This window comes from Balaenoptera acutorostrata, chromosome 8 (assembly GCF_949987535.1).
Source record: "Balaenoptera acutorostrata chromosome 8, mBalAcu1.1, whole genome shotgun sequence".
Lineage (NCBI taxonomy): Eukaryota > Metazoa > Chordata > Mammalia > Artiodactyla > Balaenopteridae > Balaenoptera > Balaenoptera acutorostrata.
The window spans coordinates 33,425,278-33,443,418 of NC_080071.1; the positions used below are offsets into that span (position 1 = coordinate 33,425,278).

Here is an 18,141-nt window from a genome sequence, read left to right on the forward strand (position 1 = left end):
GATCTTATTGCAGGACACAGTTACTACATGATTTATTAATGAAAGAGCTTAGTTTGGAAGCTTTGTTTGGAAATCCAGGCAGTATAAATTACCTTCTAGCTATTGAGAGATGAGTACTGGAGCCTTGGAGGAGAGATTTCTTAAATTGACCCACTTCAAGTAGTAATTTATAAAATATTTGTGACCTCATTTCCATTTTGTTAGTGGAAGAGGGCATGAAATAATCTTTGGTGTATGGCCTTGAAAGAAATTTGTTCTTGAAACTAACATGATGGTCTAATAATCTGAAAATTAGATCTTTTACGTACAGTATTGTGATTATAAAAAATGGAAGCACTGTTTCATAAGCTCTTCAACTGTTAGAGGCAACTAACATTGTTATAAGATTGAAAGACAAGATGGAAAAAGGGACTTTTCTTCCAGTTTTACAGCTGTTCTCTTCCGTTTATCCCCACTGGCTGTTATCATTTCTTTTTGACCTATTGGTTCCTTCTTAAAAGAAAACCATGTCTTTTATTCTTTGTACAAGTCCAAAGTTAGGCATAGCTGAACAGAAAGCTTAGACATTGCCATCTAGTGGACTTTTGCTCTTGTTGGAATTATTTAATTTGTTTCTGTGTCTTTCTCCCCCACCTCCAGTGTGGATTCTTTAAACGCTCTAGGTACGACGATAGTGTTCCCCGATACCATGCTGTAAGGATCCGGAAAGAGGAGCGAGAGATCCCAGATGAAAAATGTAATGATAACCTTGAAAAAAAACAGTGGATCACAAGGTGGAATGAAAATGAAAGCTACTCCTAGGGGGGCCAAAAAAGCTTCACAGTACCCAAACTGCTTTTTTTTTTTTTTCCCCCCAACCCAGAAATTTCAATGGATTGAAAAGCCTGTTCAATATCTGAATATAGATTTCAGACAGACTACACACAGTACAAGCCTACAGTTTTAACTGTGGACATTGTTACGTAGCCTGAGGCTCCTGTTTTGCACGGCCAATTTGAAGGCTGTTGGAATGGATTTTTCTTTAACTGCCTTAATTTAATGTTCCGGGTTGCCTTTGTTTTTGGTGTGACTGACTTACCTGTGCTGGGGAAGGACCTGCCACATCCTCTTGATGGTATAGCTGGAAGAAGCCACCACAACCACTGCACCAACAGAGTGACCGTCCTGACCTCGGCACCACCTCTGCAAATGTTCTTCTCGCAGGACCAGAGAACCTGCAAGTCAACTGTCCTGCGTCACAAGACTATGCCGTCAGGGTAGCTGTGTTCAATTTAAAGTGCTCCCATAAATTAAGTGTGCAATAGAAGGTGATGCTGCCATCCTGCCATCTTTTTCCATTTCCTAGATGTGTGAATACCTGCTCACACCAAATACACAGAGGTTTAATTCCCCTTTGACTAAAACACACAGGCATAACAGATTTGAATGCTAGTTATACTTATTTGTATATGGTATTTATTTTTCTTTTTTACAAACCATTTTGTTATTGACTAACAGGCCAAAGATTCTCCAGTTTACCCTTCAGGTTGGATTAAGCAATCAGAATTAGAACATGAGAGGTCGTTGGTTGGACCTAAATTATTGACTGCCTGAAGAAAACAGTAATTCTTTATAAACGTATCAGAGTTGTTATACTTTACAGATAAGTTTAAGTTATTAAAACATCTCCCTTAAAAAAAAAAAAAAAAAAAAAAACATCTCCCTTCATGACAGCCCTCACCCCCTCCCTCCAGACCCAAAACATTTAAGAAATAGGATTTAACTGTAAGATGTTTAATTCTTAAAGACAGCAGATAATTTTTTAGTTTAGAGCCCTGTGTGATATTTCTGAATTTCATGCTATAACTTTCAGGAACTCTTGGAAATGATGGGATTGTTTGTTGGACTTTAGTGCAGTTTAGTCACTGCTGAAAATACTGTATATTCAGGACTTGAAAGAAACGGTGAGTGCCTGGGGTGGACCCAAACCAATCCAGCGTAAGACTACTGAATACCTGATACCAAAAGTCAGAACATCGTGGCTTTGACGTTTTTAAATGTTATTGGAAGTATTTAATCAGTGAGTTGATGTTCTGTTTTTTGCTTTGTTTCCTCTCCTGTCTGCATCCCCCAAAAGACTTTGACTACTCTAAAAAAGAACTTTAAATTGTTTAATTTTAAAGATGAAGGGGAGGGAGGAGGAAGATATTATTATATAATACATTCAATAGAGATTGAATAGATATGAGAACTAAAGTTTAAAAAATCACTGTACTTCAAAATGTTAAGTTATATGGGGCACAACAGCAAACAGGTGCTAATTTGTTTGGCTATAGCATAAGCAGCATCTCAGAATCTTTTAAAAGAACAAAACACAGCTACGTGTGCCATTGTTGCTTTGGAGTTTTAATTTTTTTTTTTCTTTTCAGAAATGTTATGCCCTTAAGATACTAGTTGTACTTTGGAATTTTCAAAACAAAAATAGTTTTATAAGTGATATTTTGTTTACAAAGATTTCTCTAAAACAGGTCATAACAGTGTTTAAAATCTCAGTTTCTTGCTTAGGTAACTTGCAACCTAGTGCACTGGCTTTATAGGTTGCTCAGAAGCTGATATTTTGAAAGTGTTTATAGACCTTTGTTATAAAAATGAATGTCCTAAAAAGTGGGGGGGGGGTACAAGGGTGGTTCAACAACAAAAGAAGCAAGAATGTAGTGGTGTTTAAATTTGTAGTTGTTAAAAATGTCATCTCAAGTCAAGTCACTGGTCTGTTTGCATTTGATACATTTTTATACTAACTAGCATTGTAAAATTATTTCATGATTAGAAAAATACCTGTGGATATTTGTATAAAAGTGTGAAATAAATTTTTTTATGAAAGTGTTCATTGCTTAGTAACACAGCATTGTATATGTGAAATTATAAATAATGTGAATTGCCTTTCTTTTTATTTCATCAAACTAAACTGTAAAGTTTTTCGTGTTTTTATTTATATGGGACACTAAGAATAATCTCACATCAGCCAAAGATATTAGTGCCCCCCCCAAAATGCAATGTAAATGTGATTGATGGGTTTTTTCCCCCTTTTGGCTCTACTGTTCAGTTGCGAATATTTTCAAAAGAAAATGATCTTAAAGGTGGTTTGTTCAAGATACCTACAAATTGGGAGATGTCTGTATGTGTTGATTCATTTGCTTCAAAGGCTTATGATGCCTGTGAAGGATAGGGCGTCATTTAGGAATGATACCATGGCATGAAGAGGAAAGTTCTTATGGCTAAGTTGCTTTCTTCTTAGAACACACTTTGGATGTGAGAGCAGGCCAGCTGTGACATGACTCATTATACTGGTCACCAAAGACTGATTTGGCAGAATTGACAGGTCAGAAAATATTTTCTTCACCAATGGATTTCGTTTAAATATAAGCAATTTTATGAAACTTCTCTAGCTGGATTATCACAATTTAATAAATATAAGGTATGTATATAGCGCCCAGACAATATAGCATGGCGTGGCCTGAATAAATTTCCAATCTAAAATGTATTATATGCCCAGGCTCTTAGGTAATAGTTTTCCATTGTACTTGGTGTAACGTGTTAAGTCTTAGCTTTCTTAGTTCTTGGAAGATCAGACAGATGTTATCACCCAGAGAAATGAGTGGCTGGCACTTTTTAATGATAGGCCAGTGGCTGTGACCCTTTATTAGCCACAGTCCTATGGGTATACCCAGTTTAAATCACTGCAATAATGTATAATCAACATAACTGTTAAGAGTGTCAGTAACTGTGGTTTGGCTAGGGCTATGGCATAAATGCTCTTGGCTGGAGGTCATGGCAGTGCTTTATATGACTTCTGTGATTCTACTCGCTTCTCTCCCTCTCATAAAATACAGGGACGCCTAGGAGTGATAGTGGTATTATTACAGGGGATCCTTGGACCCGTCTGCAAACACTGACGTGTCATTGCCACAACCTCACAGTGCGTCATGCACAGTCATGGCTTATGTTATGCCCTTGTGGTTCAGAATATTCTAGAATGTGGGGTAGATGTAGGTGGGGAATGCTTTAAGTTGTCCAGACCAGGGAAGTAAGGATAAGTTCTAGCCTTCTACCCTAAATGAAAACATCTTAATAAGAAGCTCATCTCTAGTACCCTAACCCACAGAAGGACAATGTGGGAAGACAGTTTGGGACTGACAGACTGTTTCGTTTTAAAGGAGGAAAGAGTGAAATGCTGTAGGTGGCTGGCTTCCACATAAGTACATCCCCAGAGCTGAGAAAACAGGAATGTAGAAGGGTTGTTTGAGGAGCTTGGGTAGCATGAAGTAAGTGATTAAAGGCAGTTCCTCAAGACCAAAGGATGGGTGGTCCATCCTTTGGTTGGACTTTCATGGTCCAACCACGTGCATTGAGCTTCAAAGAGATGGAGAAAATGAACTGAAGAATCATTTCAGAAGAGTGGCTATTGCAAAGAAGCTAGTGGGCATCTGTTCCTCCACTAGTTCCTGATTATGGTCAAATGGCGAGTAACAGTTTTCTTTCTCTTGTACCTTAAAAAACAGGTTTTGCTGACTCTGACCCAGCTGTTAGATTGTGAGAGTGCTGTGTGCTAGTGGCTGAAGCCAGGTCTGCAGAGGTGTTACCAACAGACCCATCTAGGAGGGAAGTGTTATAAAGGGATTCCTGGTTAAATCCTCTATGGGTAAGTGAACTGTAAAACACAAGTCAGAGTGAGAAAACTTGTCTAGCACAGTGCAAGGCAGACCAGGCACCACAAAGGGAAAAGCTAACCGGGTAATGGTCGATGGCTATACTGGAATGAAGGAAAACAAGTGTGATTTTTGTAGCAGTCAGCAAAGCTTAAGTGCCTCAGTCTCTTTGCCTTGACACTGGAGCATCTCTCTGTCAGGCTGCCTGTGCCGGGGTCATGGAAATAAGCAGAGACATATCGTGTTAGCAGAGGTTAGATAAAATTTCTCACACACTATTCATCCTTCGAGAACATCCCCAAGAAATCTCAAACTACAGGGACAGAGTGTGCTTCTTTTACTATCTCGAAGCCTAGCAGATAAGTATTCGGTTCAACAATAACCAGTAGATAGATTTAAGTGAGATTTAAGATTCTGTTATTGTCACTGTAACAGATCCTGTGACTGTAATATGGAGATGGTTAGGTGTGGTTTCATCATTTTTTTCCCAATTGGAAATAAAATTTCTAGGATGTTACTAGGCTCTGGGGATACACATACAAATAAGACATGGGCTCTGACCTTTTATTGGAAGCTTATCTAAAATGACAGGTGGTACTGACGAACACAGGTAAATTTACATAAGTAGCAGATTAAAAATCTTGCATCAAGGTATCAACGGTTGACACATAAGGTCAGTACCTGGTCCTGTGTGGGTAGAACTTGCCTCCAGAACAAACCCCGTTCCTGGAAAATTGGAAGTAGTCATTCTCAATCTGGGCTGCCTGTTTGAATTCCTAAGAAACATTTTTTAAAAGTCCCAGTGCCCAGACCTCATGTCAGACTGACTTTATCAGAATCTCTGAGGGTGGGACCCCAGGCATTAGTGCTATTTAAGGCTCCCCAGGTGACTCAAAGTGTAGCTCAGGTTGAGAGCTGCTATGCTGTAGAGGTCATTGGACGGCCTGAATATTTATGGCAAGGGGTCCGCCCTCTATGTGGAAATGCCTTATCTCTGTGTGTGGTGCTTCCAAGTAATGAGAGCTTGGAAGCTAGAGGCATATTTGTCATAAAGGAGGAGGCGATTGAACAAGAGTGAGGTTGCAGTCAGACTGCCAGGGTGTGAATTAGCTTCCCCTCTTAGAAATATAACCCCGGTGAGTGACTGACATGTCTGTGCCCCAGTTTCTCCGTCTGTAAAGTAAGATTGATATTAGTACCTATCTTGTGGATCTTTATTATAAGGAATAAATGAGAAGATCAGAAAGTGCTCACTAAATGTTAGCTATTTTTATAATCACACTTGTTACGTAGAATCATAAAATGTTAAAATAGGAAGGAAGCATGGAAATCTAGTTCTACTTCCTCATTTTACAGATGGGGAAACATAGTTTAACTGTCACTGACCTTTCGTTTCCTCACTCTTCAAGGTCTATCATACCCTGTGACTTACCTGTTATAGCTACAATCTGCAAGTCCAAGTACCCGTAACTAACTAAAAAATACTGTGAGCCTAACTCTTAAACTGCTTATCAACACAGGTCATTTTGTACAACAAGAGTGACCTTACTTCTGTGTTCAATTGTTTCAAGCCCTTAATACAATGACCAGAATGCGGGTTGGGGTGGGAGCATGTGCACAAAGTCAGTCTGTAGGCATCTTGAAATTGCTATATACTGATTCTTCTTGATTTTTTTTTTTTCTGAAATGGAAGAGTGTAAAAAGAAAGGATTATTTTTTTTGAACCCTTCCTCAGTTCTTCACCCACATTATTGATTCTTTGGTTTCCTGTAATGGGAAGGCATGTTGTAGCTTTGTTGCTTATACCTTTACTGCTGTGCAGAAGAGGATGTGCGCACAGAGCCCATCTCATGCTTGAGTTACGTCACTTACATTAGACCAAGTCTGTCATTGGAAGGACAGTTGGAACAACTCCCATTTCTCCCTTGCACATGTCACGATGCATTGACTGAAAGACCTGTTAAAGTCCCCAAAAAAAAAAAAAGAAGGCACTTTTCCCTAGGAAAACTGGGGGTTTGATTCCATGGTGTCATCAAATTGTGGATGGAACAAGTTCTAGGGCGCTTACCAAACTGAGAAAGCCACCCTGGTTAGGAAGTCTTAAACCAATTAAGTGGTTAAGAGCCGTCCTCATCACACTTTAACATGCCTGAGAATCACCTAGGGATCTTAAGATGCAGGTGCTGCTTCACACAGCCTGGAAAAGAGCCTGAGAGTCAACATTTCTAAGGAGCTGCAGGTGCTGCAATGCTGCTGGTCCACGGATTACACGTTGGGCAGCAAGGGGCTATGGAGTCGATCTTCGTTCAAGGTGCAGGTTACTTCTTTGCCACTTCCTACTTGTGTGACCTTGGGCGAGTTTACTTACCCCTAGTGGTTTAATTTCCTCATCTATAAAACGGTATATGGAGTAAGCAGGATTATAACCTAGGCCTCTAGGAAATAGACACCAATCTACTCACTTCATACAATTTCCAGCCCCCTAACATCCTCAGACTTGTGGATAAAGAGCAATCAGGACACATTTTAGTATTTGTTATATGTGAGTCTATAGCTTTCACTGTCTTGACAGGATAGATAACATTCGTTTTAGGCTACTCTTTTTTTTTTTTTTTAAACCCCACATTTGTTTATTTATTTATTTTTGGCTGTGTTGGGTCTTCGTTTCTGTGCGAGGGCTTTCTCTAGTTGCGGCAAGTGGGGGCCACTCTTCATCGCGGTGCGCGGGCCTCTCACTATCGTGGCCTCTCTTGTTGAGGAGCGCAGGCTCAGTAATTGTGGCTCACGGGCCTAGTTGCTCCACGGCATGTGGGATCTTCCCAGACCAGGGCTCGAACCCGTGTCCCCTGCATTAGCAGGCAGATTCTCAACCACTGCGCCACCAGGGAAGCCCCTAGGCTACTCTTATGGGGCATGCCTTCAAGACACCTGCCCTGCTAGAAGCAAAATCCCATTACAGTGAATCCCATTACGACTGAGTGGGGAACAGTCTGCCAGTTCTGGTGGCTGACCCACAGAAGCAGTGATGTGTTGGTCTGGTTATAGTGACGTCTCTAAATCAGTAACAAAACAAAAAGACTGAAGTAAGGGTCAGGCTAACTCTAAGAGTTAAGTTTTTGAATTTGACATTTCCTTTCTCAAGCAGCAACAACTCTTCAGTTTCCCTTTGCCTGTTGCCACCACAAACAACCCAACTACTCCTGCCAGAAAACAAATGAATAAGATGCCTAAGACCATTGTGGTAGATAACTATGGATTGGCTTGCCCAACCTCTGTTCCACCCTTCTTCTAGTTAGAAGGGCTAGAAAGCTAAAAATACTTGTCCAGACTCCCTTACAGCTAGGGATTTTGCACGTGAATTAGAATTAGAAAAGAATTACATTCTTTCATTTGAGATCTGCAAGGTGGACTCAGTGGGTGTTTCTACAAGCAAACACGGTTGTGGAGGTTCAGTGTTGAGTGTCTTCTAGCTTTAAGTATCAGAAAGGATTGACTGGTGGTGGTCTCTTTTCTCCTGTTTTCGACCGTGGATTGCAGCTTGTCTTCTCCTCAATTTCCAGAAATCCCCAGATGGGTCATTGTTCTAGAAATTATCCTCAGAGGCCCAGGCTAGAGCCTACTTTAGTCTATTTTGTATACATTTAATTTCCTGAATTAAATCCCTTCATGCCAGTAATATCTAGAGTGATTTCTATTTTATGCCCTGAATTCCGACTGATGTGGTCACTCACCCAAAGAAAATGGTAAAAGATCTAGGAAATTAAAAGAAAATACATAGAGAGGATGTAACTGCCTTCTTCTAGCTAATGCTGGATTCAGAATACTTTTATTGCTTTTAAGATCAACCTGATTCTCCAAAATATACGTCACATCAAGGTGAATCTTGTTTCTTTTTTCTAAATCTCCTCTAAAAGAGGGTAGAAATGTGTATGTACATTATCTGACCTAAATAATCTGGAAATGAAGGGAATAAAAATAGAGAAAAAAATCATTCTGTGAGAGAATGTCACATTTCATGGATTGAATGTCTCCATTAAATCCCAGTGTTTAATAAGAAAACACATTACCAGTCTGCAGAACATGGAAATAATGTGTTGTTTCTTTACCTGCCCAGCATCCCTTCAGGTGAAAGAATCTGCTGTTTCCCTTTCTTCTAATTCAGTCCCTGATGCTGGATAGGTATAGGTGTGTGTGTACCATCTCTCCACACCTACTCCCAGTTTCCAGGGCTGGAAACATGGCCCCAGCCTGGCCAGAGTCAATCCTAGTGTTTTTCTAGAGCAATGAGGGGTGCTCACTACTGAGCTTTTGCCCATCAGGGACTAAAGCCTGCTGCTACTTTGTCCATCTCTAAAATAATGCAGGGAGTCAGCCTTGTGAAGCTTGTGAAGAAGAAACCCCAACACCAAGAATAGCAGAGCTGAAATATGGGAGGAAGAAAGAGGAAGACGAGGGCAGGACACACTCTGATGCTTTGGATGTACCACTCGAAGAATTTTTCAGTGACTTGAGAAAAAAATGGTCTTTTATTTAAGGAAGTTTGAACTAGGTTTTCTGTACTTGAGTCTGCAAGAGTCCTGCTTAATACAAAGTAAAATCCGTCAACCCTAACGCATCTCTAGAAGGATTATCAAAAGAAGACGTGGTTATTCTGAATTTCCTTTCCTTAGATGGTTTATCCAGTGAGCTTCTCCCACCTTTCCCTTTAGCTTCAAGCACACTATACCTCCTGCTTCACACACACACAAAATGCAAATTATTGTATAAGGATTTTCTCAATTTCCTGACTAGATTTGAGCCCTGGTCTGATTTAACACACAATGTTCTCTCCACTAGGCTATACAGCCTCAGCATTCTCTGTTAAAATAACTGCTTCACTGGTTAGTGCCTATGCCACAGAAAGAGAAATGGCCGTAATCATTAGTAAGAGTGAGCAACTTAGCCAAGGTTACACATTTAGAAAGTGGTGGAGCCTTGATTCCAGCCCAGGTCTGCCCATATCAATTCCACACATTTCTTAAACATACTGATAACGCATCCCAATCAAAGATGTGTCCCTCCTCCCATCTAAGGCAACACTTCCAGTCTTCCAGGACCCTATTCAGGCACTTAACCTCTCCCTCTTCTTTATATCCAGCTTGCTTCATAAGTTCCTCACCTCCAGCAGTTAGACATACTCAAGACTTTCCCATTGTAAAATATATAAATAAACCAACTCCACAGTGGTCCTTCCCAATGACTGTATTTATTTACAGTTACCATCTCTACTTCCTCATCACTATTCTCATGAAGCCACTTGTTCCAAAGCCACCACCAACTTTTTGGTTATTAAGTCTGAAGCACACTTCTCAGTTCTCATTTTACTTGACTGCTGGAGAATATTTAACAATATCGAATGCTCCCTCATTTTTGAAAGCGCTTTTTCTTTGGCTTCCATTATTGTCATCCCTTAAATATTTTTGCTGTGAGGGATTGTCTCTGGTTTCCTGTACCCTCCCCAGGTGATCTCAATTCCAATTACCAGTTGCATTAGAGACAGTGAATTGTCTCCCGATATTCCCTCTAGTAAGAATTTTAAAAGGTCGCCAATGACAATGCTTTCTTATCCCTTAAAATTTTATCTTACTAAGAGCTCTAGATACATTTAGACAGATTTTAATCATCTTATTCCTTGTGCATATAACAATAGGAAAACGTAAGTGAAATAAATTGGTTAAGATTCTCCAAGAACTTTACTTCTTTATAGTTACAGTCTGAATCTTTCAAATGAACCTTTAACTCAGAATAATAAATGTCTTTTCCAAAAAATAGTATTGTGATGCAGCATTTCTTAAGAGAGCGCTTCACTCTTCAGGATTTTCTTCCAGACAGCTGATACCCAGTCTGCAAGCTTTGATGATCAGAAACATAGGCAATGTCAACACCTGTTCTGATAGGAATTGTAAGACCTTATTGATTTGTGAAGTGTTAAAATGTGAAAGAAAAAAATTCTAAGTATCAGTGAAATATGGTAACTCACACTGTTCTGAAGAGATCATGGCTGTATCTCCAAGCTTTTTACAGAATCTTGTTATAGTTTCCTGACAGACAGTGGGGGCACCTCCACAGGCAGAACAAATGGAAAAGGACCTTTCGAAAAAGCCTTTCAGTTGATCTCCTGAGAGTGGAGGAGGGGGCTGGACAGGACAGTGCCCAGGAAGCAAAAGACTAGCGCCTCAGCCTTAACTCTGTGCCTTGCCCGCGGTTACTTGCAAGTTGAGGTGATGACCGTAGCCAGCTATGTGTTTTGAGGGAATCATAGCAATCATAATCCAAAGTCTCACCTAATGACTTTTTCGCTGAATTATGAATGAATGAAGGCCAACAAGCTTAGGGATTTTCTGTTTTGTTTCTTGCAGTAGGGATGATTGGGTTTTTTGAGGCTCATGGTGGGAGGAGTCATATTAACATTTTTTTTTTTTAGGGCCTCTGAAGGTCCTAATCTCAGCCTCCATACAACACACACACACACACACACACACACTACTCTTCTTTATTATTGTTATAGCCTGTAGCACTCTCTGAGATAATCTTATATATTCTCTGTCTCTTCCCCTTATCATGGAAGCCCCATGACAGCAGGAACCTGGATGTCTTGTTCGCTGCTGTATCCCCAGAACTTAAAAGTAGTGCCTGCCCAGGACACAGCATGTCTAAAGAAACATTTACAGAATGAGTGAACCCCAGAAGTAGGCAGCTAGAAACCTAAGAAGGAAAGAAATGAAAGACATAAAGGGAAATTGGTGGTGAAACTAGAAATTTGGACGCCCTCTCCCCCAACAAACTTTTAAAGAGAACAACTTGAACTGTGCTGATGGCATATATAATTCAGACATCAGCAGACTTCTTGCCCCCAGAATTAGCTCAAATGGCTAATTCCAGTTTGTCCAGGTCCGGAGTTCTGTCAGGTCTGTAAACTCTCAGGGGTTTTCGACCTCAGAGTCCCCTTCAACCCGACCACTGCTTAGGCTCCTCAAGTGCAAATGCTGCCCCCAATTCTCATGCAAAATTCACCCCTTTCACCAATTTGCACAAAGGCACAAAAGACCCAGTCTCAACCATCTTTTTTCTTTTTCTAGTGAACTTTACTGAGGGTTCAGGGAGCGCTCTCATTGTGAAACAGCCTTTGCAAATGCCACCTCCCCTCCTCCTGAGCTCTGCGGAGTGGATTCCTCTCCTAGCTTCCTGCAGGGCTGTTCTGTCACTCGTTCCCCGGGGAGCTCCCTCTCAACTCCAGCAGCATAGCAAACACCTACGCCAGATAAGTACGGGGATTCCCCTAAAACAAGTCCTGCTGAACAGGATGGCCTCCGCATCACTGCACAGGTAACCACTTGAATGACGGTCCTCCTTAAAGAAGGCAAATGTAGGTAGGGGAAAATCATGCCTCAATGAAATACAGTGCATTGTTCAGAGCACAACTTCTTAGGGTGTCTGATTCTGACTCACTGTCTTTGAGCTATTTATAACTCTAAATTGTAGGTAACTGATAATGCAAATAATTCTTGCCTATATCCATGCAAATACGTTCTGTCTGGTGGAGGTGGAGGGCTCCGGACTCCTAAGGGGAAAAGCCAGTTTTACAGCCCTTTACAAATTCGTTTCTGTAATCCTATTTTTTGGCTTCTCCTTTGAACTGGTTGTAATACCTTTTCTGATTCCCTCATTTACTGAATGTGTTAATTAAAATTTTGGTGTGTTTCATTTTACTTTTTCAGCTTTATTGAAGTATAATTGATAAAATCATAAGATGTTAAAAGTACACAGTGTGATGATGTGTTCATTTTGTAGTTGCATGAAAGTCATGATTTTTATCTTTTGTTTGAAAGTTACCTTTGTAAAGTATCAGTCAGGGTTCTGGGACAGGAAATGGTAGCGTACTCAAAGGGGAAACTGAAGAGTGTGTGAAGGGACTCTTTCCAGAGGTGTGGGCAGAGTAAAGAGACAGGGCTCGTGAAGCACCCCAATTAACAGGAGAAGGAAACTGGTACCACCTCTAGGGCTCACGGCACATGGGGCGAGATCTGTGGCCACACTTAAGAGGGACACAGATAATGGCCCAGCAGGAAGGGGCAGGAGAATAAATAGTCGTAACTTTCCTCTTGTCCTCTGAGCCCCATGAAGCCAGAGGGTAAAGGAGACAGGGTGGACATAGTCCAGCTATGATTTTCAGTCAAATCAGTCCAACAAGAATAATAAAATCTCAGTGAATTCAGAGAATCCCGCCCAAGTCTGCTATAAAGATTTTTATAGAGCCTTACATTACAATTATACTTTATATGTACATAGTTAAATAATATAGCCCTTTGGTAAAAGTTCATAAAAGAGATACCACCCTTTGATCACTTTCTACCTTTGACCCCATATCTTACAGTCTTATGCTCATATTGCTCCCTCTAAAATATTTTTACTACAGTCTTAACAACTGTCATGTTAACAGAGACCTGAAAAAAATCGAATGTTCTCTCCAGTTTCTGGACCCTAAGCCTCTGACCAAGAAGTGAAAAGTTGATGTAATTTTAAATCTATATTTATATACTCATTCTCTGTATATTGGGTGGAAGCTTGGTGAATATACTTTGGAGAAAAGAAAAGTTGGGATTGGTTTCTGGGTGAAAGAACCTTGATATGATAAATCTCAAGCTTTCTGCCCGGGCTTTGTGCTTTCACACAAGTTAATGTTCAGCTGAGCACCTCGACATGCTCGGGTGGAAAACAGCACAGTTGCAAATCAGGGCTGAGGAAGCTGAATAATACCGTGCATGATAGTGTGAGAAGAATTTAGAGCTCAAGGAGTGATCTGGAAGGAAGGGGAGAAGGAGGAAGGCAAAACGACCAGAGGCTGCAGCAGAATCGCAGAGTAGTTGAGGGACTATTTTAAGGATGGCTAATATTCCATTGTAAATTGTTTTCTACCAAATCTTTGGTAAAGTTGGCTTCATGCAAAACATGTACGTGAGTGGTTCTGATCAAACCGTAATAAGGAAATAACTTTAAAAAACCACCAGTAATGATAAAAAAAATAGAGGGCATTTGAGTGTTCAGTATGTCCTGGACATTGTGCTAACACAGATGGCTAAACTATCTATGTCACAGTCACCCCCAGTGAGACAGATATTATCCCCCCTTTTTAGGTAAGGAGGCTGAGGCTCAGAGAGGTTAAGTAACTCACCCAAGGCCACACAGCCAGTTCACAAAAGAGCCAGGATTTGACCCCAGAATCCAGTCTCTTTTCATAGCACCACATTGCTTCCTAATCATCCTCCCCACAGTGTCCTTAGAAAGCTGTCCTCCAGACTCTAACAGTCATTGACAAGAACCCCCTCCTCCTCTAAGGTTGCCCATTTCACAGTCAAAGGGCTGTAACCAAAGTTTTTCCATGTGTGAGTCAGATCTGTCTCCCTACAGTTTCCACCCACAAGTCTTCCATCTGCTGTCTGGGCCACTCAGAACAAACCTAATCCTTCTTTTATGGAGCAGGCTAATATTTGAAGATAACATGTAAAATTCTTACACCATGTTGGACTTTGCATAATATGCTTTGTAAAAGCAGGCATATGTGAAAGGGATCCTATCTGAATTGCACATGGCTTTATTCCCAGCCACCTAGAACATGACCTGGTACCTAGGCATTCAACAAATATTCATAGAATGGATGAAGGAAGGCCACATTTGGCGGGTACAGAGTATGGCTGATGGGGCAGCAAACATATAAAAGAGATACCACCCTCTGATTACTTTCTCTACATATCTCATAATCTTATGTTCATACTGCTTCCTCTAAGATATTGTCACCAAAATCATAACAACAACCATTTTAACAGATACCTGAAAGAATTATTAGAGGCACCACTTTTGGAAAATATGTTTGAGTGCTGCTTCCACCCCATCCCCTCAACTGCCTACAATTGTTTCCAGGTGGTCAATGTTCTCCTTCAAGCTAAACCTGTGAGATAATGAAAGCAAGGGCAGTCAACAGATCCCTTAAACTATAACTTGCTTAATCAATCATATCATGTAACCTGCCTTCACTGATCAAACCTGCCTTAACTGTTCCTACAAATTGCACACCCTTCAAGCTTCACATAGCTTAGACAATATATCACAAGACTCCTTTAACCGCCCCCTATAGATAACACCTCTGACGTATGGATCACTATAGTAACGGTTTCAAAAGTTGTTTTTCAGGAACATGGAGCTAGTCTTGCCCAGTTCATATTGGTCGAGATCGCCAACTATTCAACTGGGCCTTCTGCAGTGTTGGATAGATGACCTTTTGACATCAGAAGGCCAAAACACTCCACCCTCAGATCATACTAACCCCTCCATTTTCGGAACAAGCATCCCATGAAAAAGCATGTAGCTCAGTTGCGCATGCGCAGAACACCAGTTACTTCACCACCTTACCTCCATTCACCTTTCCCCAGGCCTCAGACCACCCTACTTCTTTATCCCATAAATATCCCAAGCCCCTCGCCTTAGGGTAGGTGGATTTAAAATTTATTCTCCCTTTTCGTGAATAAACCTTTCCCCTGCTGCAAACTTCGGCATCTCAAGAGTTTGTCTTGCTGCACGTTGGGCAAACGAACTCGGTTTGGTAACACCAGTACACCTTAAAAAGAGACTCTCATCTCATTCTCTTCTTTTTTTGATTTGAATTTTATTTATTTTTTTATACAGCAGGTTCTTACTAGTTATCTATTTTATATCTCATCTCATTTTTTTCCAAATAAATATATTTATTTATTTATTTATGGCTGCGTTGGGTCTTTGTTACTGCGTACGGGCTTTCTCTAGTTGTGGAGAGCGGGGGCTATTCTTCGTTGCGGTGCATGGGCTTCTCATTGCGGTGGCTTCTCTTGATGCAGAGCATGGGCTCTAGGCGCACTGGCTTCGGTAGTTGTGGCTCGTGGGCTCTAGAGCACAGACTCAGTAGTTGTGGCGCATGGGCTTAGTTGCTACGCGGCATGTGGGATCTTCCCGGACCAGGGATCGAACCCGTGACCCCTGCATTGGCAGGCGGATTCTTAACCACTGTGCCACCAGGGAAGTCTTCATCTCATTCTTTATACATATACTTTTATACAACCCAAGAACTGACCATATGGAGAAATGAATTATTCTATACCAGTAACTGCTGGATATATATACACATATATACGTGTATATATATATACATATATATGTATATGTATACATATATAATATTTATTGTATAATAAATTATACAATAAAATTGATAAACTACACACCCATGGAAAAGTATTTTTGTTGCATCAAGGACATTATAAAGCACTGTGGTTCGATAATATGGGGAAGTAGCAGTGGAGAGAAGGGGCAGTGGTGATTTTCACTGTAACTCAGCCTTTGCAACTCTAAGGGATTGAATCAAAATTAGAAATTCTCTAGTCTTATATTCACTATTTAGAAACCTGGAAAGTATGGGGCAACCAAACTGTGACGCTAAGACGACAGAGAGAAGGGCAATCGGAGTGGAGGGAGCCTTTTTTAAATACACTGCTGCCCAGGCAGAGAATGCCTGTAGATAACGCTTCAAGTTGGGCTGCCAATTCTCTTCTCCTGGGACGGCGGTCGTTGTGCTATTATTTAGGGCCACACTCTGCAGTGATCACCATTCGTACTTTTGTCCCACTGTTTGGCAACGGTCTGCTCCTGAAACTCTTTGGGTCTCAGTTTCCTCCCCTGTAAAATATTGGGCTTGCATCACAGAGGAGGGTTTCTGGAACACGCTCACAGCAGGACACCGTGGCGCCTGGAAGCGGAGCTAGGCCCCGCCCTTGAGCCAGGCCCCGCCCTTGAGCCTTTCGGCTGAGGCTGGAAGGGCGGGGGAAGCAGGAAGGTGGGTTTTGTTCCCAAAGGGCATGGTAGGGCGCACTACACAGCGCCGGGCCTCCAGGCGCCCGCGCCCTCCCTGCCGCTCTCCGGGCCCCGCCCCGCGGCGCGGGGGGCCGGACTCTGACCCCGGGGCGGCCCGGCGCGCGCTCCCCGCCTCCTCCCCGCCTCCCTCCCTACCCGCCCCGGGCCCCGCCCAGCGGCGCGGGAGGGGCCGGGCTCCGGCGAAGGGGGCGGTGGCCGCGGCGGTGACAGCCGCTCCCCGCCCCCGAGGCCGCCACGTCCCTCACGTACCACCCGGACGAGCTGCGGAGCGGCGACCGCGCCGGGGCTCCGGCTCCTCCGGCGGGGCTCGGCATGAGGCTGGCGCGGCTGCTGCGCGGAGCCGCCTCGGCCGGTCCGGGCCCCGGGCTGCGCGCCGCCCGTCCCACCGTCAGCCGCAGCCTCACCTCGGACTCAGGCTCCGGCCCGGCGCCCGAACGCGGCGTTCCGGGCCAAGTGGACTTCTACGCGCGCTTCTCGCCGTCCCCGCTCTCCATGAAGCAGTTCCTGGACTTCGGTGAGTGCGGCCCGGACCTCGGGCCTTCCTGCGCAGCCCCAGCCGGGAGCTGCGACTGGTGACCCCGGCCGGGCCCGGCCCGCGCGGACGCCCTCTTGTCTTCTGAGTGCCCCACTCAACGTCTCTCCCCCGGCGCCTTAGGCGCCTCCTTCCTCCCTCGCGGATGGATCTTTCTGCTCAGGTGCATGGGCAGGCGAGATAGCTGGAAGCGTGTGGTTTTTTTTTGCCGTGTGTTGTTGAAAAACAAACCCGGGGGCCGAGGACGGAATGACCCCCGCCGCCTTTCAGCGCCCGTGTGCACCTCCGCGCTCTCAGCCTGGCCGTTTCGGAAGAGCGCAGCTCCGGTGGGAAGCGAGTGTGCTGACACCTCCGGGAGTTGCGTTGGGATTCTGCAGAGTGCTGATAAATGCTTAGTTTTGCATATGATGATTGCATAAAAGTGGCGTGCTGATAGGGGAAGCAGGTTATAACTGGCCCAGTGTTTCAGAGAATGTTTTCTTGCCACTGGCTTAGGAGTTTCCGCCAATGGCACATTCATTTCGTCAACAAACTCTGGAGCACGTGTAAAGTGCGTGAGTACAATATGCTGTGGGGTTTGTTTACCAAAGTGACTATCCACTTTCCTCTTCCTCGGATGGGTGCTTCCTGGTTTTCTCTAGAAAGGATGCAGAGGAATTGCAAAGTCAGGTATTTAACTTTGACTTCTCATATGGGGTCGCTAAGGGGAAACGGGGAAAACTAATAAAGTCAAAATTTTGAGTAGGCAAAGTTATCTTCTGCATTTTGAGTGCTGTTTGGTCACTAACGGATCACTAGTGGCTTGAAAGATACCACCATGGTATCTTTTGGTATCTTAAACTTGTGGTTTACAGTGGCAGTTTTGTTTGGCTCAGAGCTCTTGGTTTTTGTTTTTACTTTAAAATGACTCTAGTGTGATTAAGGGGTGAATTTGGCCTTGTTCCCAAGTATGTCATTGAACTTTCACAAGAAAATGTTTTAATACGA

General features: G+C 42.7%; 2 protein-coding genes and 1 long non-coding RNA gene across 5 annotated transcripts in view; 2 read left to right on the forward strand and 1 right to left on the reverse strand.

Annotated features, from left to right (window-relative positions):
- The window catches only part of ITGA6 (integrin subunit alpha 6), a 77,412-nt gene extending 74,548 nt beyond the window's left edge, over positions 1-2,864 (forward strand). The window contains exon 25 of one of the 2 annotated variants that reach the window (XM_057550687.1): positions 640-2,864. In XM_057550687.1, coding sequence (XP_057406670.1) covers positions 640-801 — 162 coding nt within the window. In that variant the 3' untranslated portion in view covers positions 802-2,864. The remainder of the gene's footprint in view (positions 1-639) is intronic. The other variant, XM_057550688.1, reaches the window with a different exon arrangement.
- The window catches only part of LOC103017456 (uncharacterized), a 36,992-nt gene extending 19,878 nt beyond the window's left edge, over positions 1-17,114 (reverse strand). The window contains exon 1 of the long non-coding RNA XR_451088.2: positions 17,027-17,114. This is a non-coding gene — a long non-coding RNA (uncharacterized LOC103017456). The remainder of the gene's footprint in view (positions 1-17,026) is intronic.
- PDK1 (pyruvate dehydrogenase kinase 1) overlaps positions 16,797-18,141 on the forward strand; it is a 45,434-nt gene continuing 44,089 nt past the window's right edge. The window contains exon 1 of one of the 2 annotated variants that reach the window (XM_007183282.2): positions 16,797-17,136. In XM_007183282.2, the coding sequence (XP_007183344.2) occupies positions 16,935-17,136 (202 nt within the window). In that variant the 5' untranslated portion in view covers positions 16,797-16,934. Of the gene's footprint in view, positions 17,137-17,800; positions 17,824-18,141 lie in introns of those variants that run through there. The other variant, XM_007183283.3, reaches the window with a different exon arrangement.